This window comes from Suricata suricatta, chromosome 10 (assembly GCF_006229205.1).
Source record: "Suricata suricatta isolate VVHF042 chromosome 10, meerkat_22Aug2017_6uvM2_HiC, whole genome shotgun sequence".
Classification (NCBI taxonomy): Eukaryota; Metazoa; Chordata; class Mammalia; order Carnivora; family Herpestidae; genus Suricata; species Suricata suricatta.
Genome location: NC_043709.1, coordinates 19,337,809 through 19,358,129, shown reverse-complemented (window position 1 = coordinate 19,358,129; position 20,321 = coordinate 19,337,809). Strand labels below are relative to the sequence as shown.

Sequence of the window (20,321 nt, the reverse complement as noted above, 5' to 3'; positions counted from 1 at the left end):
TTAACCAGCATAGTCTACCCCCAGACATATCCTGGTCTTTTCTTTTACACCAAGTCTTCCTTTGTTTCCGGAGCTTTAGAACACTTTTCTTTGCCTCCACTACCACCTAAAGCTCAGGAGCTGGTTTCTATAATACCATGACATTTATACGCAAAGTTAATTTGAATATGATGTGTCTCTTAAGTAAATGGAATATAACTGTCATATCCCCTCAATAATGTGCCTTTGTATTTTGAGAAGCGTAAGGGAAAATGCACAGGTGTTCTTGTTACATATTTCCTTGTTTCTAACCACTTTGACCAGACCTGGATAACTGTAGCTAAAAAGACAATAAACGGGGCTTGATTTTAGGAAAGATTTCTAGTTACTTAGAGCTCTGTCATTTCTACCCAATTGAAACCTATAAAGTACCTCATTCCTTTCCAGAGTCTAGCACTTCCTTGCTCCACCTTTGCCATTTTCCCTGTGTGGATGTTATTTTGGACTCCTTTTTTTTTTCCTTTCTTTCTTCCGTCTGTCCTTTAAATGTTAATCTCTGTCCTTTGGCTCTTTATCCTCGGGTATGATTTTTGTACTAGTTCTGCTCTTTACTTATTTTTTCCACAATTCTGCATGTGATTTTATTTTGTATTCTGTTTTCATTTTGTATCCTAGATCAGAAAGCTTGGATCTGAGAGTCAGTATTCTCCCACTCCTCTGCTGAAACTAATTAGTATCTGGAGCAGAAATGCGAGGTATGACCCTTCCTCCCTGCCTTTAAAAAGGACAGTGTTTTAGACCAGTCTAGCCAAAATGCGTCAAGGGAATTAATAATATAATTTATGGTCTTTCCATACAATGAAGTAGGACTGGTATGGTTAAAGAGAATAAGGTCACTGAATTTCAAAATACATAGTTTAAAGAAAACTATGAACAATATAATCCAAGAAAAATAACTGTACATGTGTATAAATATAAAATGAAGTAGAAAATGTCTAGAAGGAGGGGCACCTGGGTCGCTTAGCCAGTTAAGCATCCAACTCTTGATTTAGGCTCAGGTCACGATCTCACGGTTTTTGGAATCAGGCCACATGTCTGGCTCTATGCTTACCGCTCAGGCCCCGCTTGGGATTCTCCGTCTCCCTGCCACTCCCCTGCTCACTGCTCTGTGTGTGTACGTGTGTCTCCCTCTCTCAAAAATAAGTAAAAAGTTAAAGAAAAAAATGTCTAGAGAGATACATGGGAAACTATTAATGTTACTGTAGCATGTGGAGGTTTAGGTGCCCCAGAGCTGGGAAGAGATACTTTTTCTGATATACCTTTGGAGTCTTTATTTGTAAATTTTAAAAAGGGGGAATAAGTAAGTAGGTAAAATAACATTTTGTAGTTTAAGTTAGAGTTGTAGAGCATAATTATAGCAAAAGTTACTCATTTTTGCTAGCTTTATAGTTTCATTAAAAATTAAAAGTATTGGAATCAATAGAGATGTTCCTCCATTGTGTTGTAATTATTTCAGTAGTTTGGTTTGGCCTGGAAAAGGGAAAAACAATGTGAAACATGGCAGATACAGGTTTCACCAGCTCTCTGAAAGTAGAGTGTCCTATGAAACTTTTCATAAGCCAAAATGGCATAAAGCAAAGAAGTAATTACTGTTACTATTAACTTACATGGAAAAAAATTTTAGCATTCCTAGATCCAAAAATAACCTCTCATAGGCTTTTCTGATACCTTGGGTCACATCTAACAAGCGATACACAAAATAAATTGAGATAAAGCCAGATGCTCACAGACACAATTCACAGCTGTGGCAGCTGGATGCTGAGATGTGAGTGTGGTTTCCAGTGAAGGAGCCTGGCGGGGGCCTCCTCGTGGCTCAGGGTGCACGCCGCCTCCGTAATGGCTCACTGCAGAACAAATTGGCAAAGGCTGTTTTCACTTACCGCTTTTTTTATAAAAGCCAAGCGGCATAACATGAACTTTCAAAAAACCCAGGCCTGCCTGTAGTTACACCAGCATATAAACATGACTTTTTTTTTTGCATGCTTGCTTAAAAATAAAAACAGATTTGTAATTGGCATTCTATGTCTTTTTCCCACTTCCCACTTAAAATCAGAACAATTTCACAGGCTTTTTATGTTTTCTAGATGTCCTCTGTTCTTGACAGAGCTACATCTAAGTATACATACAGCTCTCATGGTCATAAATCAACATTCTTTTGAGGACGTTATGAGCCATTTACAGGACCTTCATGTACAGATGCTATAGAGGTGCTTGTGTTACCGACCCAATGCATGTTCACTGAGGAGTATAGAGACCTCTGTTGTTTATCTCAGTGATGGAAACAGACTTGAGTTTGCCCTGATCTGTTTTGAAGAATGAAAGGTGGAAATTAAAAAAAAAATATTATTGACTATGTGATCTTAGGATGTTGGCATCCATTTGTACAAAATTGGTATCCTACTGTATAACCAGCTTCTGATTTTTTTCATGTAACATTATTATAATGAACATTTCCCCATGTATTAAATAGTCATCAGAAATAAACCAGAGACCTTGATGTTGTCTTCCTCAGGAAAACCTGTTTAAAATATTTTTACTGGTAATAAGGACTCTTTTCATTTATTTCCCAACTTGAGAAAGCAGTTTCACATCTTGTCTTATAACTGGACGTTTGTAAGCAGCACTTCATAGGCATACTTGAGAAATGTCTTACAGTGGTATGATTTTTATGCAAATGAACCGTGAAGGAATTTTCACATAAGAAGACTTGGCGATAGTGACTGCCTTTTTTTATTAGTTGGGTCCTCTCTTAAGGTATAGATCCACATCACTGGATGCCACTTTCGCCAGTGTTCTGCAGTTTCTCTCACTGTGGGTTGGAAGAAAATAGAAGGCACAGAGTAATGTGGCTTATTTTCTATGTAACACTTAACCTGAAAGAAATCTTTTGAAGGACTGATCTCACTTCAAATCTCCCTGACAATAAATAATGCATTTGTTGCTGTGTGTGGAAGAATTAAAGAATGAGTATTTCAGAACCAACTGATGGTAAGGTTTACTCTTCAGTAAAAAAAAAAATAATAATAATAATAATTTCAAAGTGTGGTTACAGTTTACATAGTGTCAGTTAGACATTTAAGCAGGTTTTCATCTGCAGAGAAGTCTAGCATTTTAGTTTGCTTTGTGTTTCGACAGATGAGGTAGAGCTGAACTACCGCCAGTATCTTTAAGCTTACAATTAAGGTTAAATTGTCTCAGAAATTAAGTGAACTTGAAACAACAGAAGCTTACTCATTAACAAGAGAGGTCATATAATCCCAACTATATTCCTGAGGGTGAAGAGAAATGCTATAAATAATTAAGCTAAAACAACTAAAATAAACTAGGACTGTCCCTGGCCACCCTCTCTCATGGCGGCTCTGGTTAGGACCGCCGTGACCCCAACACGGCTCCACCTCTTCCTCCTCTGAGCTTTCCAGTCCTGGGCTTGTGACCACTTGCTGCCTTTTTTACACTCATCTCTTAACAGCTGACCTACCTAAAGCTCCCTGAGGGTAGAGGACATTTCACACTATTACTGTTATTCCCCCTCATGATTCATTGTTTGTTGATATTCATTACAGGTTGAAAGAGTGACTGAAATTTCTGATAGGGCCACACACTTAAGCGTGGAGTGTGCCCAGTACACTGTGACATCAAGTTACATTGCTGTTCAAGAAATGCAGTTTGGTCACTTACATGTTGGTTTGGATTTGAATGGGTTCTTTCAAGGACTTTACCAGCAATTGAAGCAGTTCCTTCACCTTTTGTGCTTGAAAAAAATGTTAAGACATCATAGAGTAGTGGTTAAGAGAACAGTCTCCAAAATCACACAGACCTAGCTTCAAATCCTAGCATGACTGCATGTTCTTTGACAGAGTTGGCCTTTCTGAGCCACAGTGTCACCACCTATAGAATGGAAATAAAGTATCTACCTCGTGGATAATAGAGGTGATAATGTGTAAAGTATCCTGCTTGGTGCCTACCCACACTATGCCCAATATCTTTTAGACACAGATGTATGGATATAACCTCTTAGAGCTTTTCCTCAGTCTGTTGGTATGCTAAAAATGCTTGAGCTCTTTTTCCAATGATGATTAGTCAGTAAAGCCAAATTATCTGCATTTTTTCGGTTCCTGCTGATTATTAGGACTACGTCCCTGATGCAAAACACTTGCTGGTTTGCCATTGGCTGGAAAGCCTTTGTGCTCTCTACCCTCGTTGATGTGTTTCCTCTGGGTGGGATGATCTTATCCTTTGTGCAAGTCTTTCATTGGGGATGGATTCATCCACCTCCTCCCCAAAAGGATCCTAATCTCTGAATGTTGCGTATCCTGATACAGCAAATGCTTGTTTGGTCTGTACTCTTTAATTCCCGTGTTGTAGTATGTTGGTTTTTATGTGGCTATATAAACATTCACATTCTAGAAGGCTTTTAATTGATGTACGTAAAGTGCCTAAACAACGTAATGTTGGTGAGGTGTCTACAATTACCCATCATATTTTATATTTTAAAGTAACTTCCCTTTTGAGTAACCTTATTAATGTTCCTTCACATATGTATTTAAACTCCATATGAGGGTTAAGCACCTGACTTCAGCTCAGGTCATGATCTCACAGTTCGTGGGTTCGAGCCCCGGGCCGGGCTCTGTGCTGACAGCCAACTCAGAGCCTGGAGCCTGCTTCAGGTTCTGTGCCTCCCTCTCTCTCCGACCCTCCCCTGCTAGCTCTGTCTCTCTGTCTCTCAAAAATTAAAAAAAAAAATTAAAAAAAGGAAAGACTTGGAAACGGCAAATTCAGATAGCACAGATTCAAAAAAAAAAAACCTCCCTACGAAAATGCATATGGAACATTTTTTCAGAAACAAACATACTGAGAAGTACGATGACTGAGTGTTTTTCCTTGCAGGTATTTCCCTTTACTGGCTAAACAGAAACCTGGGCACCCAGAGTATGATATCTTGACCAACGTCTTTGGAATTCTGTCAGCGAAGAATCTCTCTGAAGCCACAGCCTCCCTGGTGATGGATATAGCTGATGACCTTCTTAACCTTCCAGACTTTGAACCCACAGAAACACTTCTGAGCTTGCCGGTAACAGGGTGCAAATACACTGAAAGTGCAGATGGTACGTGTGTTCTACAAAGCAAATGGTTCGTAGGTTTGTGAGCTAGCATTTGTGCCATACAACTTGATCCTTTTAATGACTTACATTATTAAGAGAACTTTTTTTCTATAGAAATTAATACCAATTTATAAAACCTGAATTGTCTTTGCAGTTGTAGAAATTCAAATGATTTCTGCTCCAGAAAGCTCAACTGTCCACCAGGAAATACCAAATGACTTCCACTGTCCTGTTTCTGAATTCTTCCTATCATATTGTACAAACAGTTCTTTTACTACTTCCCAAAATGGGTTAAAGAAAGCTTCATGGGTCTCTTATATAAACTTAAATTTAGCTAGTGATACAGCTATTGCGACTAAGAAAAAAGTTATTTCATTTTTAAACTTGGAATTTATTAAATGTTTATGATAATTGAGTGCTCTCCTTGTCATTATGAAGATAGTGTGTGATTATCCTTTAAGAGAATAATTCATTAAAATCAAAACATCACTTTTTTTCAGAGTCTATCACGATCGGAGGAAGATTAATTCTACCTCACGTACCTGCAATTCTCCAGTATCTCAGCAAAACCACAATAAGTGCAGAAAAGGTGAAAAAGAAGAAGAATAGGGCACAAGTCAGTAAGGAACTTGGCATTATGTCAAAGTAAGTGATATATAGGTCCTTAGAAGGCAGCATTATTATCCATGGTTTTAATTCTGCTAAATTATATTGAGTTTTTCAATTATTTAAATCTGATAATAAGCTGAAAAGATTTTCAGTATTTTAAATGCCCTCCATTATAAGTTAATGTAAAATTCTTTCTCTCTTCTGGAATATTCATTAAAAAACTTTTATGTAAAGCATCTACCTTCATTTTATTACAAGAAACTAGTCCTCAAAATTCTAAAGTAGACTAATAGATTTTAGTTAGCCTTTGCATATTTTGTTCAACTAGAATTTTGAGGTATGTGAGATTACATACCTTATTTTTTTAGTTTAATTGATAAAAATAAGGTTGTCATCGCTTTGTTTTCTAAGAGTCAAGAAGATCTTGCAAGGATTTTAAAGATTCTTTTTGGCAGTAGACCTAATAATATGTAACTGTGATTTCTATAGCAAGGTTGGTAAACCAGAGTGCAAAAAATGTTTCTATTTTAAACTCTAAATTGTTCCAGGCCTTAGCTGTGAAAAGTTTATTTTTTCTGTTAACCTCAGCAACAACAGCAAAAAAATGATACATTAGAAAATTTTTTAGGAACTTCTTTGAAATGTTTTATACTATTGTACTTCTAAATTATGCAGAATGGGAAACCACACAAAATACTCTCATTAAATTTGATCCAGGCTGTGTGGTGTGAAAAGGCGAAGAGAGATCAGGCACCAGAAGGACCGGAGTTTGAAAGTCCTGCTCTGCTACTTCTTAGTGACGTGACACCAGTTTGTCTGAGTCTCCCATTTTCTTTGGGCAAAATGGAGCTAAAAATAATTACTACATTGAAGGCTATTGTAATTAAAGTGAAAACTGTACAGAGAGCCTTCTATAAGTCTTGGCACTTAAAATGTTGTTTCTTTGTAAAGTAAGAAATTACTGATTGTCAGATCATAGCATCATCTACACAACCAGATGCTACCAAAGAATAGTAGCAATGTGCCTAAAGTTGGAGAGAAGTAAGAGTGAACACTGCTAAATAAGTCACTTGAACTTTTTATTTATTAAAAAAAATTTTTTTATGTTTATTTCTTTTTGAGAGACAGAGAAAGGCTGGAGGAGGAGTAGAGTGAGGGAAACACAGTGTCTGAAGCAGGTTCTGCATTGACAGCAGAGAGCCTGACACAGGACTCGAACTCACGAACTGTGAGACCATGACCCGAGCCGAAGTTGGGCGCTTAACCGACTGAGCCACCCAGGCGCCTCTCACTTCAACTTTTTATAGATGAACATATAAAAGCCACCTGTGTGTGTGTGTGTGTGTGTGTGTGTGTGTGTGTGTCATGTTTTTTCAACAAAAAGTTGAACTTCTTAGAAAAGTACTCTTAAGTTGTCAATCTCACTTACATATCCAGTTTTTTCCATCTCTAGGATCAGCAAGTTCATGAAAGACAAAGAACAAAGTTCTCTACTCATTACGCTTCTCCTCCCTTTCCTCCACCGTAGCAATATTGCTCAGGTACAGAGTCGCAGTTCTATTTTATTTTGTCTCTGAAGCAGCACTTTATTATTAGGTTTATTTGTGAACAATAACTTTGTTGGTTAGATTCTGTGATGTATTTGTGAAAAGACTTTATATAGAAATATAAAAATAAAAATAGAGAAGAAAAATTGGGACAGAAGTGGGAATGAGGGCAAGCAAGAAGGTGGAAGCACCATCATCAGTCATAACAAAAAGTGTTATTAACCCCTTCATTTCCCTTCTTTAGTTTTAATCCATTTCAAAACTTTTTTTCCTGACTTTGACCAATAACAAATCTGGAACCCAAAAAAGTACATCATATAATCTTAAATATAGATCACAGTTGCAAGACTGAAAGAAAAGTCAGACTATAATAATTTTAGGCATAGCTCAGAATTTTCTGATATGATTTTCAAACCTTAGTTCGATCTCAAGTTAAAGAGTCTTCCCATGCTCAAACTCATGTATGAGGCTAAAACCATTACAGTAAGCATCTGTTACCACATAGTAATTCAGGGTAGAAGACCACCGATCTGTAGAACACCAGAAGTGTGTATTTCTTTTTCAGCAGGCTCATTTTTTTTTTTTCCTCTTTTTGGACTAAACACAGAAGAAATTATGTTCCAAAGCCTTGTGTGTTTTTTATTTGAATTAATGAAGAAACTGTTCACGGACTTTGTTGTGGAATTTATGTCATTGCAATGCTAAGAACTTTTAAAAGACTATGAAATAACTTTTCCAATTACTACTTTTGCTTCTTATTCATAATTACATGTTTTCTGGGCTATAATATTAAGTATTAAATAATAAAAATTAAATATTAAAGCCAAATTGATCAGTCTTATAAATTACTGAAATGTGATTTCTCTTTCTTCTTAAGGATACAGAGGTTGATATTTTGGTGACAGTACAAAACCTGTTAAGACATTGTCTGGAGCCTACAAGCTTCCTTAAGCCTCTAGCAAAACTCTTCTCAGTTCTTAAGAATAAATTGTCAAGACAGTTGCTTTGTACAGTTTTCCAGGTCTGTGATACTCGTTTTTACCCCTAACCACCCCTTTTTAAAAAGATAACTATGATATGTAACATATTTAACAGCTTTCTTGGTGCCAATATGATGTTTCGTATAAATCTGAGTGGAAGGAGGGAGTTAGAGGGAGGAGGGCAGAGAAATTAAGGTTTTATTCAATAATAATACACAGTTTTCATTTCATTTAGACTCTTTCTGATTTTGAGAGTGGATTAAAATATATTACTGACGTTGTCCAGGTAAGAGAAAGTCTTACTTCTGTTTTACTTCAGAAGTATTATCATTTTTTTATTTAAGATTTATATACTTTCGTCTGTGTTTGCAGTGTTTCAGTGTTTTTATTTCTCGTAGCTTAACGCCTTTGATCAAAGACATCTTGATGATATCAACTTTGATGTTCGCTTCTCAGCATTCCAGACCATTACCTCTTATATTAAAGAGATGCAGACTGTGGATGCTAACTACCTAATTCCAGTTATGCATAATTGTTTCTATAATCTGGAGGTAGGTTTTTATAGCAAAAGTTTATGGGTTGTTTTTCATTGTTTTGATAATACAACTGGATGACCAAATGTTTTAATTTGTGTTTTGAGGACAAAGGCTTTTGTGTAAAATTTCTTTTAGTTGCAGAATACTTTGCAATATGGTGAAGACCATATTGTTATTCTGATTTAGAAGATAAGTACTTTGAATAAAATAATATATGTGGAAGCACTCTGAAAAATCCAGAAGCTGTGTATTAGAATAGGGAAATTCATAAAGACAGAAAGTGTATTAGTGGCTGTGTTAAGAGAGGCTTCTGGGGGAGGGAGGAATGGGATTGGAGAAGGGAGGACTTCGGATTGGCACAGGGTTTATTTTGAGGGTAATGAAAATGTTCTGAAGTTAGATAGTGGTGAATACATTTGCAAAAAGACTTTATACTAAAAACCATTGGATTGTACACTTTAAAAGGATGAATTTTAGGGGTGCCTGCGTGGCTCAGTTGGTTAAGCGTCCAACTTCGGCTCAGGTCATGACCTCATGGTCCATGAGTTCGAGCCTCACATTGGGCTCTGTGCTCACAGGTCAGAGCCTGGAACCTGCTTCAGATTCTGTGTCTCCCTCTCTATCTGCCCCTCATTTCTCTCTCTCTCTCTCTCTCTCTCAAAAATAAACATTAAAAAATTTTTTTAAATAAATAAAAATAAAAGGGTGAATTTTAGGGGCCCCTGGGTGGCTCAGTCGGTTGAGCATCTGACTTCAACTCAGGTCATGACCTCACAGTTTGTGGGTTTGAGCGATGCATCCAGCTCTGTGCTGACAGCTCAGTCTGGAGCCTGCTTCAGACTCTGTGTGTCTCTCTATCCCTCCTCCACTCACACTCTTCTGTCTCTCAGAATAAATAGACACTTTTTTAAGAAGTGAATTTTATAGTATTTCAATTATATCTCAGTTCTTTGCAGTTTTGTAACATTATTTGACAGTTCGCCCTCTTCTATTGATATAGAAATAGAAAGGTTTTGGACTATAATTAAGTGCATGTTGCTGAACTGAATTAAAACCCAAAAATGGGGAAAATGGAACCACTTGATTTATAGTTGACCATGTAATCAGTAATATCTTTGTGGCATTTTATAGTTATTCATCAGATATCAACAATGATATAATCTATGAAAAAGTAATCTCTCTGTTCAGAGCGAATTCTTCATATATTTTGTCAAGTTCCAACACAGGATTCCAAATCACTGCCTGGTTGGCTGGGTTGGAAATACTTTCTCCACGTCCACTGCCTGCATTGTTCGAAGCAGGAACTGGAGCACAGCTGACCAGGATGACCCCAGCCAACTTAGGTGTTCTCAGTGGTCACATGACTCTGAATATTGAAAACTGGTTATTGTTTGTGTTGAGACATAAAACTAATCAAAAACTCTATTGCATCATATTTTCCAAATGGGAGTGAGACTCCTCAGTAAGCGTGATTTTTTAACGTTGTACCACAGGCATATCTCATTTTATCACACTTTGCAGATGCTGTTTTTTACAGATTGAAGGTTTGTGGCAGCTCTGCTTCAAGTCTGTCAGCGTCATTTTTCCCACAGCACTTGCTTACTTTGCATCTTTGTGTCACATTTGGTATTTCCGACAATACTTCAAACTTTTTCATTATTGTTATATTTGTCATGGTGATCTACAATCAGTGATTCTAACTGAATCACAGATCACGGTAAACATTTTCTAATGAAGGTACCTTGTTTTTTTAGACATATGCTAATGCACACTTAATAGACTACCGTATAGTGTAAACATAACTTTTCCGTGCCCTGGGAAGCATTAACATTCATCTCCCCCACCTCACTGTGGCGGGTGCTTTGCTGCCATGTGCTGCGGTGTCTGAGCTGGGCCTGCGTGCTCCTCACCACCTTACATTTGGTTCTTCCTTAGGTAGGATGTCCTTGTGGGACATTAGGAGGGATTTTCACATGGAGGAGTGGGAAGCTCTTTCACTGAGAAATACCATTCCATATTACAGATATTGCACAGAATAATTTGGGGCTTTTTTTCCCGATTCTAGTTAGGCGACATGTCTTTAAGTGATAATGCCAGCATATGCCTGATGAGTATCATCAAAAAGCTAGCCGCCTTGAACGTCACAGAGAAAGAATATAGGGAAATCATTCATCGCTCACTCCTGGAGAAACTGAGGAAAGGACTGAAGAGCCAGACAGAGGTATTGGCATTTGCAATTGTATTTTTTGTCTTTTCCGTACTACTGTTTGTGAGTTTGCTTTTGTTTTTCCTTACCTATGCTGTTGTTGAAAAGCAGTTGGTCTTGTTAGTACATTTAATTAAAGTACTTGATTATATAAATACTCACCAAACTTTTAACGGAGAGCAAGAGCAATCACTTCTGATTTTACAGTTCGTGTCTACAGTGGGAATGGTTTATATATATATATATATATATATTATAGTAGTGGCTTTGTTCTGTTTCTTTGTATTTAGAAAGCAAATTCTTAAAAAAAAATTTTTTCCCTCAACTTGGCATTTGCAGAATATTCAACAGGATTATACCACAGTGCTTTCCTGTTTAATTCAAACTTTTCCAAATCAACCAGAATTTAAAGAGTTGGTACAGCTTACTGATTGCCATGATCCAGAAATGGACTTCTTTGAGAATATGAAACACATTCAGGTAGAAGACAGTTCTGTGCTGTTCTTTTTTCCCCTGCCTATAAAATAAGCATTTCAAACTGTTCTGTCTCACTTAAAAAGATACATTTCCAAAAAGTTTTGAGCCTCTCATTCCTTGATCTTCTTGATTATCAATCAAATTAACACAGGAAATGATCATTTTTCTGGGGTCTATTTTCTTCCATGGTATCATAAACCACAATAACAGTGTCACCTTTCTCTGCCATTTGCTAAGAAGTTTAAATGCTCCAGTATCCATTGTTAAACAGATGCTATGGATTATATCTCTGAAAGCAAATCAAGGCACAGGTGTTTGCTCATGTAACACGTGGGCTTTCACTCCTTTAATCTCTTCATGCAAGAGGAACATGATACTGGGGCACCTGGATGGTTCAGTCAACTGAGCATCCAGCTCTTGGTTTTGGCTCAGGTCATGAACTCACAGTTTCGTGGGTTCAAGTCCCTCATGGGGCTCAGCGCTGGCAGCATGAAGCCTGCCTGGGATTCTCTCTCTCTCCTCTTTCTCTACCCTTCACCCACTTTCACTGTCTCTGCCTCTCTCAAACTAAATAAACTTAAAAAAAATGATACAGAAATGGAGCTGGTCATAGATGAATTCATTCAGTAGCTAATTCTTACTTTATCTAACTCACAGATCCATAGAAGAGCAAGAGCCTTGAAGAAACTGGCAAAACAACTGATGGAAGGCAAAGTTGTGCTGTCTTCTAAATCTCTCCAGAATTACATCATGCCTTATGCCATGACTCCAATTTTTGATGAGAAAATGCTCAAGGTAAAGAAACCATTAAACCGATGCCCATACTATGACACACTTTTCCAAAATGCATGTGGGGCTGGTGACATCCATATTGATATTGTCACCATAATTAGAGGCTTAGAATTGCTCTGAAGCCCTTAGAATGGAACTTGGCACACAGTAAATGCTCTATAAATGGTAGCTATTATTTTTATTTTCATTATTATTAGCTGGCAAAGGCCAGCCACAGAATATTTCCCCTCTTAGAAATGATCATATTACTTACACCATACTTTTATTTTTGTATCATAGGATTTAGTTCTGGTAAATGCCATTAATAAGCAGAATCAGTGTTTCCCACATGTCTCATAAGAAATGAAGTTACACAATAGCTACCTTTCTTTAGCACTATACCAGATACAGGACCTATTGTAAGTCCTCTACATAATCTTACCTTCACCCTCACCACAGCTCAGTCCTTCGGGGATGGGGTGAGATTGTTGTCACTAGATTACAGGAAAGTAAACTGGGAATATGTGAGGTAGTTTTCTTTCTCAAAGACATAGAATGAGAATCAATAGTTGAACTTATGCATATCTTCACTGTTAGACTACACAGTGCCCAAAAAAACAGTGCCTGGCACACTGTACAATAGTGATATTTATTGATTACATTAAAAGTGAAATTAAGGCAAATTTGAGGTGATATCAGGAGCCGTGACTTGAATTTATTCTGTGTTGATCCCATGGGCTTGTGTAAGTTTAGGTTTCCCCTATTGTTTCAAAAAATTTTAAAGAATTACCTACATAAATAAAAGACTACTCCCCGCAAATTCTGATGTGAAGAGCCAGTAAGCACAACCAATTTATAGTTTGATGGCAGTAAAATTGGGAAAGAGGTGTGGATGGAAAAAAAATTATATTTCGTTTTGGTTTATGTTAACATGATGTATCTCTTTAAATGTTTATTTTAAGAGAGAGAGAGAAAGACCACGCATGAGCAGGAGATGGGCAGAGAGAGAGAGGGAGAGACAGAGAAAGACCACGCATGAGCAGAGGACAGGCAGAGAGAGGGAGGGAGAGAGAAAGACCACACATGAGCAGAGGATGGGCAGAGAGAGGGAGAGAGACTCCCAAGCAGTTAATCCCATCCAGTGTGTCTTCCCTCCCAGAACTGTCTTTTCTATTTCTGAACATTCAGTTTGAGCCTTTTTTATATCTTGCCTCTCCTTACATGCTTATGCTTTCCTTTCCCTTCATGGTCTTTTAGAATGTAATCTCATCAGTTGTCTTTCTTTGTCTACTATAAGTCTGTTATCTGTGTCCTTTGGGGGTCTGTTTCCACTGGTTGATTTTTCTTGTCATGAGAGGTATTTCTCTGCTTCTTGGTATGGCTGTGCAGCCTGCTTCTCTGTGTCACCCTCTCTTCTCTGGTGCTTTGCCCTGTGGACTCAGGCTGCCACAGCTTCCTCTCTGCCTCCTTACCTCATGCAGACCACTGGGCCCTTTTTGGGTTTCTTCTCCTCTGCTGTGACCTGACCGTTCTCTTCACACAATGAATTAGGATAATTGTAAGACACATTTCATTTGTTGCCTTTCTCTCAGGGAGCATTGTACTGTACTCTTTGATGTCCAAAGTCTGAAAACTGCTGTTTCATATATTTTTGTCTATTTTTCTAGTTTAAAGTATAAGGGTAAGTCCAGCCCCTGTTCTCTATGATGGTATGAAAGAGACATCTCCAAGGCAGTGTACTATTGAATGCTGAGCTCTGCATTAAAGTTAACGTTAGTGTTTAACTTCTACACACTGACTTTACTTCATTCACAATCTATAGGCTTGAACCCATCAGGGAGATCTTAGTGGAAAAAAGTCCAAAGTATGTTAATATTCTTTAATTAAAGATGGTCTTTCCTTTAATTGATAGCATCTTTTCCTAGAGCTGGTGGGGGGAGTGGGATATAGTTTGGGCATTCTTTCCCTTCTATAATTGCTGATCACCTATTGTGTAAGCTTTTTTAATATATGAAATTTGCTCTTTATTAGCAAATACTTATTCTATGTTGATGTTCTTGATTTGTTTTACAGCATGAAAATATAACCATTGCTGCCACAGAGGTTATTGGAGCTATTTGCAAACATCTCTCTTGGTCAGCATATGTATATTACTTGAAACATTTCATTCATGTCTTACAAACAGGACAGATCAATCAAAAGTTGGGTGTCAAGTATGTATAGTCAAACTTACCTTTGCTTTGTTTTTAAAGTATAAATTTTGGATTATTTCCTGAAGTGGTCTCTCTAATCTCAGGTTACTTTTACCGTGTTATTAATGAGGTTATGCTAATGTTTGTTAAAGTCAAAAACACCTAAAACTGGTAAAAAATAATTTTACTGTTTGTAAGTCTTTAAAACCTTCACTTTAATCATCAAATGATGTTATGAATCAGACATTTCTGTGTACTTTCTTTTTTTAACAGTTTGCTAGTAATAGTATTAGAAGCATTCCAGTTTGACCACAAAACTCTTGAAGAACAAATGAGAAAAATTCAGAATGAAGAAAGTAAGTTTTTAAAACTTTTTTAAACTAGATTTCCTCTCTGTTCTTGGATAATTGATAATAATGAATTAAAGATGGCAAAATTCAACTTATCACCTTTTTCTGCTTAGAGCAATGACCAGTGAATGAGTCAGGAGGAACTAAAAGCAAATTCTTTGAGCATTTGTGCAAAAACTTTTTTAACAATAGAGAAGGTCAGTCCTAATTATATGGGTGAAAAAATCTGAGCTGTAAATTATTTATATAGAAATCCAATTTTACCACCTGCATGTATGGAAAGAACATTAAGCAATGAAAGCAAAGCTGGTATAAGAAAGAATTAAATTAGAGCAACAATTAATGAAATATAAAGTAGATACAATAAGTTGGGATCATCAAAGCTAAAAATAGGTATATGAAAAGATTCTAAGTTGGCAAACCTCTGTCAAGACTGGTCAGTGAAAATAGAAGGCATAGCCATAATAAACAACATTTGGAAATTTTAAAGGTCCCAATTAAATTAAAAAGGTAAAATAATATTATGATCTTTAAAGTTACAAATTTGAATACTTGAGTGAGATGTACAGACTCTTTAAAAAATACAAAAGCTGGCTTTAGAAGAAATAGAAAATCTGGGTGTATCTCTAACTACTAAAAAATTGACGTAGTTAAAAATCTCCTAATGAAAATACCAGGTTCACAATCCTTTATAGGTAAGTTCTACAAATATTTAAGGAATGGATCATTTCAACCTTATATCAGCTATTTCAGATGATTAATGAAAAGGAATCTTCCACTAACTCATGAAATTGGTATAATTGGTTAATGAAATTTAACAGTAGCATGCAAAAAACATGTGGTCCTCTAAAGAGGCACAAGGGAAACATTTGGTTAAATTCAGTATCTATTCCTGATATCAAAATAAGGGACAAATAGAAATTTCCTTAACCTGTTAGAGGATGAATACTTAAATAGGCCAGCAGGCTAATTGTTCTTGCTAAAAGACATTGAAATAGTCTGGCACTCAGTTTGCACTAGTCCACCATTCCTTCCTACTCAAAATTATCTAATTCTTTGATTCATAGTAAAATCGCCTAAGAGCCACACTAATAAAGAGCAAAGATCAGCTTGAATTTGTAGGAACCATGTGTGTTTTAAACCATTAATGAACTAAAGTCCCTCAGTGGTTTATCTTCAGGCAGTTGAATCTGCATTTTGCAATTTTGCATAAATAAAAATATTAAGAATTAAAATAATCTGCTTAACTATTTTCTTAGATATGACTAAAGTTTGAAACATTTTTTGAACACCTCTTATGACCTGGGCCTTTCTAGACATTATCTTCTTTGTTCTCGTAAGAACTTTACAAGAACCTTAGTTGTTAGTTACCCCATTATTTTTGATATTTGAAATTACAGTTCAGAAATGTAACTTTCCCAAAGCTAATAGGGCCAGTAAATAAAATAAAGATTAATGGCTACCAGGTTTTGAAAATCAGTGAAGTATCAGGAACGTATTTTGGGTGCATTACAGAGTTTCTCTCATTGAATCCTGACAACAGCCTTGCAAGTTGGTGCCTTCTCCATCTGACTGGTAAAGAGAACCCAAAGCCCCCTAGGCTTAGGTTAACTCACTTGGGTCCCATGGCGTATTAGCAGACTTGCCCCACAGTACTGTACTGCCTAACTTTAATAAACTGAACCCTATAGTAAGGGACATTTCTCATGAGAACTGTTGGCTGCCATTATGGTTTTCATGCTCATGAGTATTGGTTTTTGTTTTTGGGAACCTCCAACCACAGTACTTTGGAAGCTTTCTTTTGGTTAAGACCCTCTTCCCCACCTAGCCTCCAAGTGTATTCCCAAAGGAGCCTGCACTTGCTTTCCCACACTCTTAACTATCAGCTTACCTGTCTCTGTTCCTCATTTGACTCCAAACTGTAAGACAGCAAAAAATCACAACCCTCTCATGTAGTTCTGTTTCCTTAGTACTTCATCTTACCTATCCATAATTGGGGACTAGATCATTTTTATTAGATGTGGAGGGGAAAGACTTGTAACACAACTGTGTTATTTCCTTATTTGATTTAAGGTGACTTTTGTTGTTTACTAAACATAGACACAATAGAAGTGATTGAGTTGCCAGAGGATGAAACCATGGACTTAGAGCATATGGATGAGGAAGAGAAGGAAAACAAATACAAGAGTTTGTCAGACAACAAAGAACTGGGAAACCCCGATCCAGTTGATTGTAAAGGGACATCAGCTAAAGGACCTGAATGCATCACTGAGTCCATCTCTTCCCTTCCTCGGAATAAGGAAGAATTGGAGAGAACAATTAAAAATATCCAAGGAACCATAACTGGGGATATCCTACCCAGGCTACATAAATGCCTGGCATCTACGGTAATCATTCTGTTTGGGACCCAGGATGGCTGTGTGAAGCTAAGTGTTTGTGGGGCCGTCAGACTGAGGCTCCTAACTATTATTGATTGACGTCAGCTTTTGGATTTTGTTTCATCTCCTGCTGCAGCTAAGCAGCGATGCTTCTTCAGTATGATTTTCGTCTAGTAGATACATGACTTTTGTCTCCAAAGCAGATAATTAGATAACTCTCATTTCAAAAAAAAAAAAAAAACTTTTTAAAAATTAGAATATGTTTCACTTTTCTACTTCTTGGCCACTTCTCTGCTGTTCAGAATTCATCTTCTTGCTGGTTAACTGGGATAACATTTAGCTCTCATAAATCAGTCTTTCCCTCTCAGTGTAAATCATGGATTGTCAAACTGTGGTCCACGGGCTGGATCTAGCCTGCAGCCGGTTTAAAGTTTTTTTTGGAAAACAGTTACACTCATTAATTTGCATATTGTCTAACTCTGCTTTTGTGTTACCACAGCAGAGTTGAGTAGCTTCAATAGAAACTATAAAGCCAAAAATACTATCTGGCCCTCTATAGAAGTTTGCCAGCCCCTGGTGTAAAATACTAACTTGGTCAGATTTTGCATATTTGTAAATATAACTTCTTACTTGAGGCACTACATTTCTTATGTACCAACAGTGTCTTTCAAACTCTTGAAAATCCCAATTGATACAAAGTTTTTATGATTTTTTTAGGTATTTCACAACACTCTTAATCCATATTAGTGAAAACGACTATTTTTTTATTATTCCTTTAGAAAAAATTTTCTTTCCTTCTTTCCTTCCTTCCTTCCTTAATTCTTTTTAATGTAATTTATTGTCAAGTTAGCTAACATCCAGTGTGTACAGGGTGCTCTTGGCTTCAGGAGTAGATTCCCATGCTTCATCACTTACATACAAGACCCCATGGTTATCCCAACAAGTGCCCTCCTCAATGCCCATCACCCATTTTCCCCTCTTCCCCAGTCACCTATCCACCTTTAGTTCTCTGTATTTAAGAGGCTCTTATGTTTGCCTCTCTCTGTTTGAAACTACTTTTTCCCCTTCCCTTTCCCCACGGTCTTCACCAATTTATCAAATTCCACATATGAGTGAAAACATGTGATACCTGTCTTTCTCTGACTGACTAATTTCACTTCACATAATACCCTGTAGTTCTATCCACGTCGTTGCAAATGGCAGGATTTCATTCTTTCTCATTGCCAAGTAGTATTCCACTGTATATAAATACCACATTTTCTTTATCCATTCATCAGTTGATGGACATTTCGGTTCTTCTTTGGAAAAAAAAAATTATTATACCTATTATTTTTATAATTCTTAGAGAATTATTCTCAAATTGCATAATTTAGTTTGTTTTTTAAGACCGTAAACTTAGAAGTGCCATATCAAAAGAGTTTATCTTTCAAATGAAAGATTTCAGTGTTGATAGGTCCGTAATCCATTTGTTTTTGTTTTTGTTTAACCTCAATTTTTCTTACAGACTAAAAGGGAGGAAGAACACAAGCTTATAAAATCCAAGGTTGTGAATGATGAGGAAGTAGTTCGAGTTCCTTTAGCTTTTGCCATGGTTAAACTAATGCAGTCCCTTCCACAAGAAGTTATGGAAGCCAACCTGCCAAGGTTTGTTGTGATGACAAGTTAGAAAAGTTAAGTGAAACTCAAATATTGGTTCTTTCTTCCTGACTCTTGAATCTCTTTTGTGAAGAAGAAAAGTACTGTCACAACTCGCTGTGATTTAGAATCCTAACTGGGGGGGTGCCTGGGTGGCTCAGTTGGTAAGCTTAGGACATGTGTCGTGGATTCAGTCCCCACATCTGTGGTGACAGCTCGGAACCTGGAGCCTCTGGATTCTGTGTCTCCCTGTCTCTCTGTCTCTCCCCTGCTCTGTGTCTCTATCTATGTGTCTCTCAAAAATAGACATCAAAAGAAATTTTTTTTTAAGAATCCTAATTGGGAAACTTGGGTAATGAGTAGTTAAAAGACCAAAGGATGTCTATATTTTTATTTGCTTCTGATTTTGATTAGTCCTTTTTAATTTTTCATTTTCTAGTATTTTGCTGAAAGTGTGTGCCCTCCTTAAGAACAGAGCACAGGAAATCAGAGACATTGCACGCAGCACTCTAGCAAAAATAATAGAAGACCTGGGTGTGCACTATCTACAGTATATTTTAAAAGAATTACAGAGTACCCTTGTCCGTGGATATCAGGTAAATCGCATTGTGTGCCTTACAGTCATTCAAGTTGCATTGAAATTCAAATATTTGCAATTGGAACACTACCAAGTGATGGTGCCTTCAGTCTCTATTCAGTAAAGTTGATCCACTGAGGTAGCAATCAAGAATATTCATAAGTTTTGGGGCATCTGGGTGGCTCAGTTGGTTAAGGATCTGACACTTGATTTTGGCTCATAGGTTCATGAGTTCAAGCCCCACGCCAGGCTCTGCACTGATAGCATGGAGCCTGCTTGGGACTCTCTCTCAATCTCTCTCTCTCTTGCGCTCTTCATCAAAATAAAAAAATTTTTTAAAAAAGGATATTCACAAGTTTCTAATCAGCATTTTAAAAACATATTTTTAAAATATTCCTGTATTTGATGTTTATAAAGATACTTATAGGCCAGGGTTATATAACCTGTCTATTTTTCTCAAATCATTTTATATCAAGTTTTGTATTTTGGGAGTTCTTAAAAATATCCTTATTGAATGCATATTGAATTTATTACCACAAATGTAAACAATAAAGAGCATAGCATTTGTTTAAAGGTTGAAACATACAAGTAATAAAAATAATAGGATCTTCAGGTGGAGTAGAGAGCTCTCTGAGTAGGGACTTGGCTGGCCAGCTCCTTAACTCCTCCAAGTGTGGATTCTAGACCTGTTCCATCAGTACTGCCTGGGAGCTTGGTAGATATGCACAATTTAGGACCCTATGTCTGACCTGTACTGTCTGCATTTCAGTAAGATCCCTGAGTGAGCTCAAGTTTAAGAAACACTGTTGCTTGTTCTTTTCAAGTACCTAGTCAAGATTCTGGGTAGTTAGCTTTACCTTCTGTATCTAAATTTGCTAAAAAGTAAGCTTCCTATTCTGTGGATTATAAATCTAACACAGTA

General features: G+C 36.9%; 1 protein-coding gene across 3 annotated transcripts in view; it reads left to right on the top strand.

Moving 5' to 3' along the window:
* Window positions 1-20,321, top strand: part of UTP20 (UTP20 small subunit processome component) — a 95,757-nt gene that overhangs the window by 53,598 nt on the left and 21,838 nt on the right. For 2 of the 3 annotated variants that reach the window (XM_029953639.1, XM_029953637.1), the window contains exons 29-43: window positions 655-734; window positions 4,927-5,144; window positions 5,642-5,786; window positions 7,204-7,291; window positions 8,175-8,318; window positions 8,513-8,563; window positions 8,676-8,828; window positions 10,879-11,034; window positions 11,359-11,499; window positions 12,154-12,291; window positions 14,341-14,480; window positions 14,733-14,815; window positions 16,883-17,196; window positions 18,692-18,831; window positions 19,262-19,418. In XM_029953639.1, the coding sequence (XP_029809499.1) occupies window positions 655-734; window positions 4,927-5,144; window positions 5,642-5,786; window positions 7,204-7,291; window positions 8,175-8,318; window positions 8,513-8,563; window positions 8,676-8,828; window positions 10,879-11,034; window positions 11,359-11,499; window positions 12,154-12,291; window positions 14,341-14,480; window positions 14,733-14,815; window positions 16,883-17,196; window positions 18,692-18,831; window positions 19,262-19,418 (2,148 nt within the window). The remainder of the gene's footprint in view (window positions 1-654; window positions 735-4,926; window positions 5,145-5,641; window positions 5,787-7,203; window positions 7,292-8,174; window positions 8,319-8,512; window positions 8,564-8,675; window positions 8,829-10,878; window positions 11,035-11,358; window positions 11,500-12,153; window positions 12,292-14,340; window positions 14,481-14,732; window positions 14,816-16,882; window positions 17,197-18,691; window positions 18,832-19,261; window positions 19,419-20,321) is intronic. The other variant, XM_029953638.1, reaches the window with a different exon arrangement.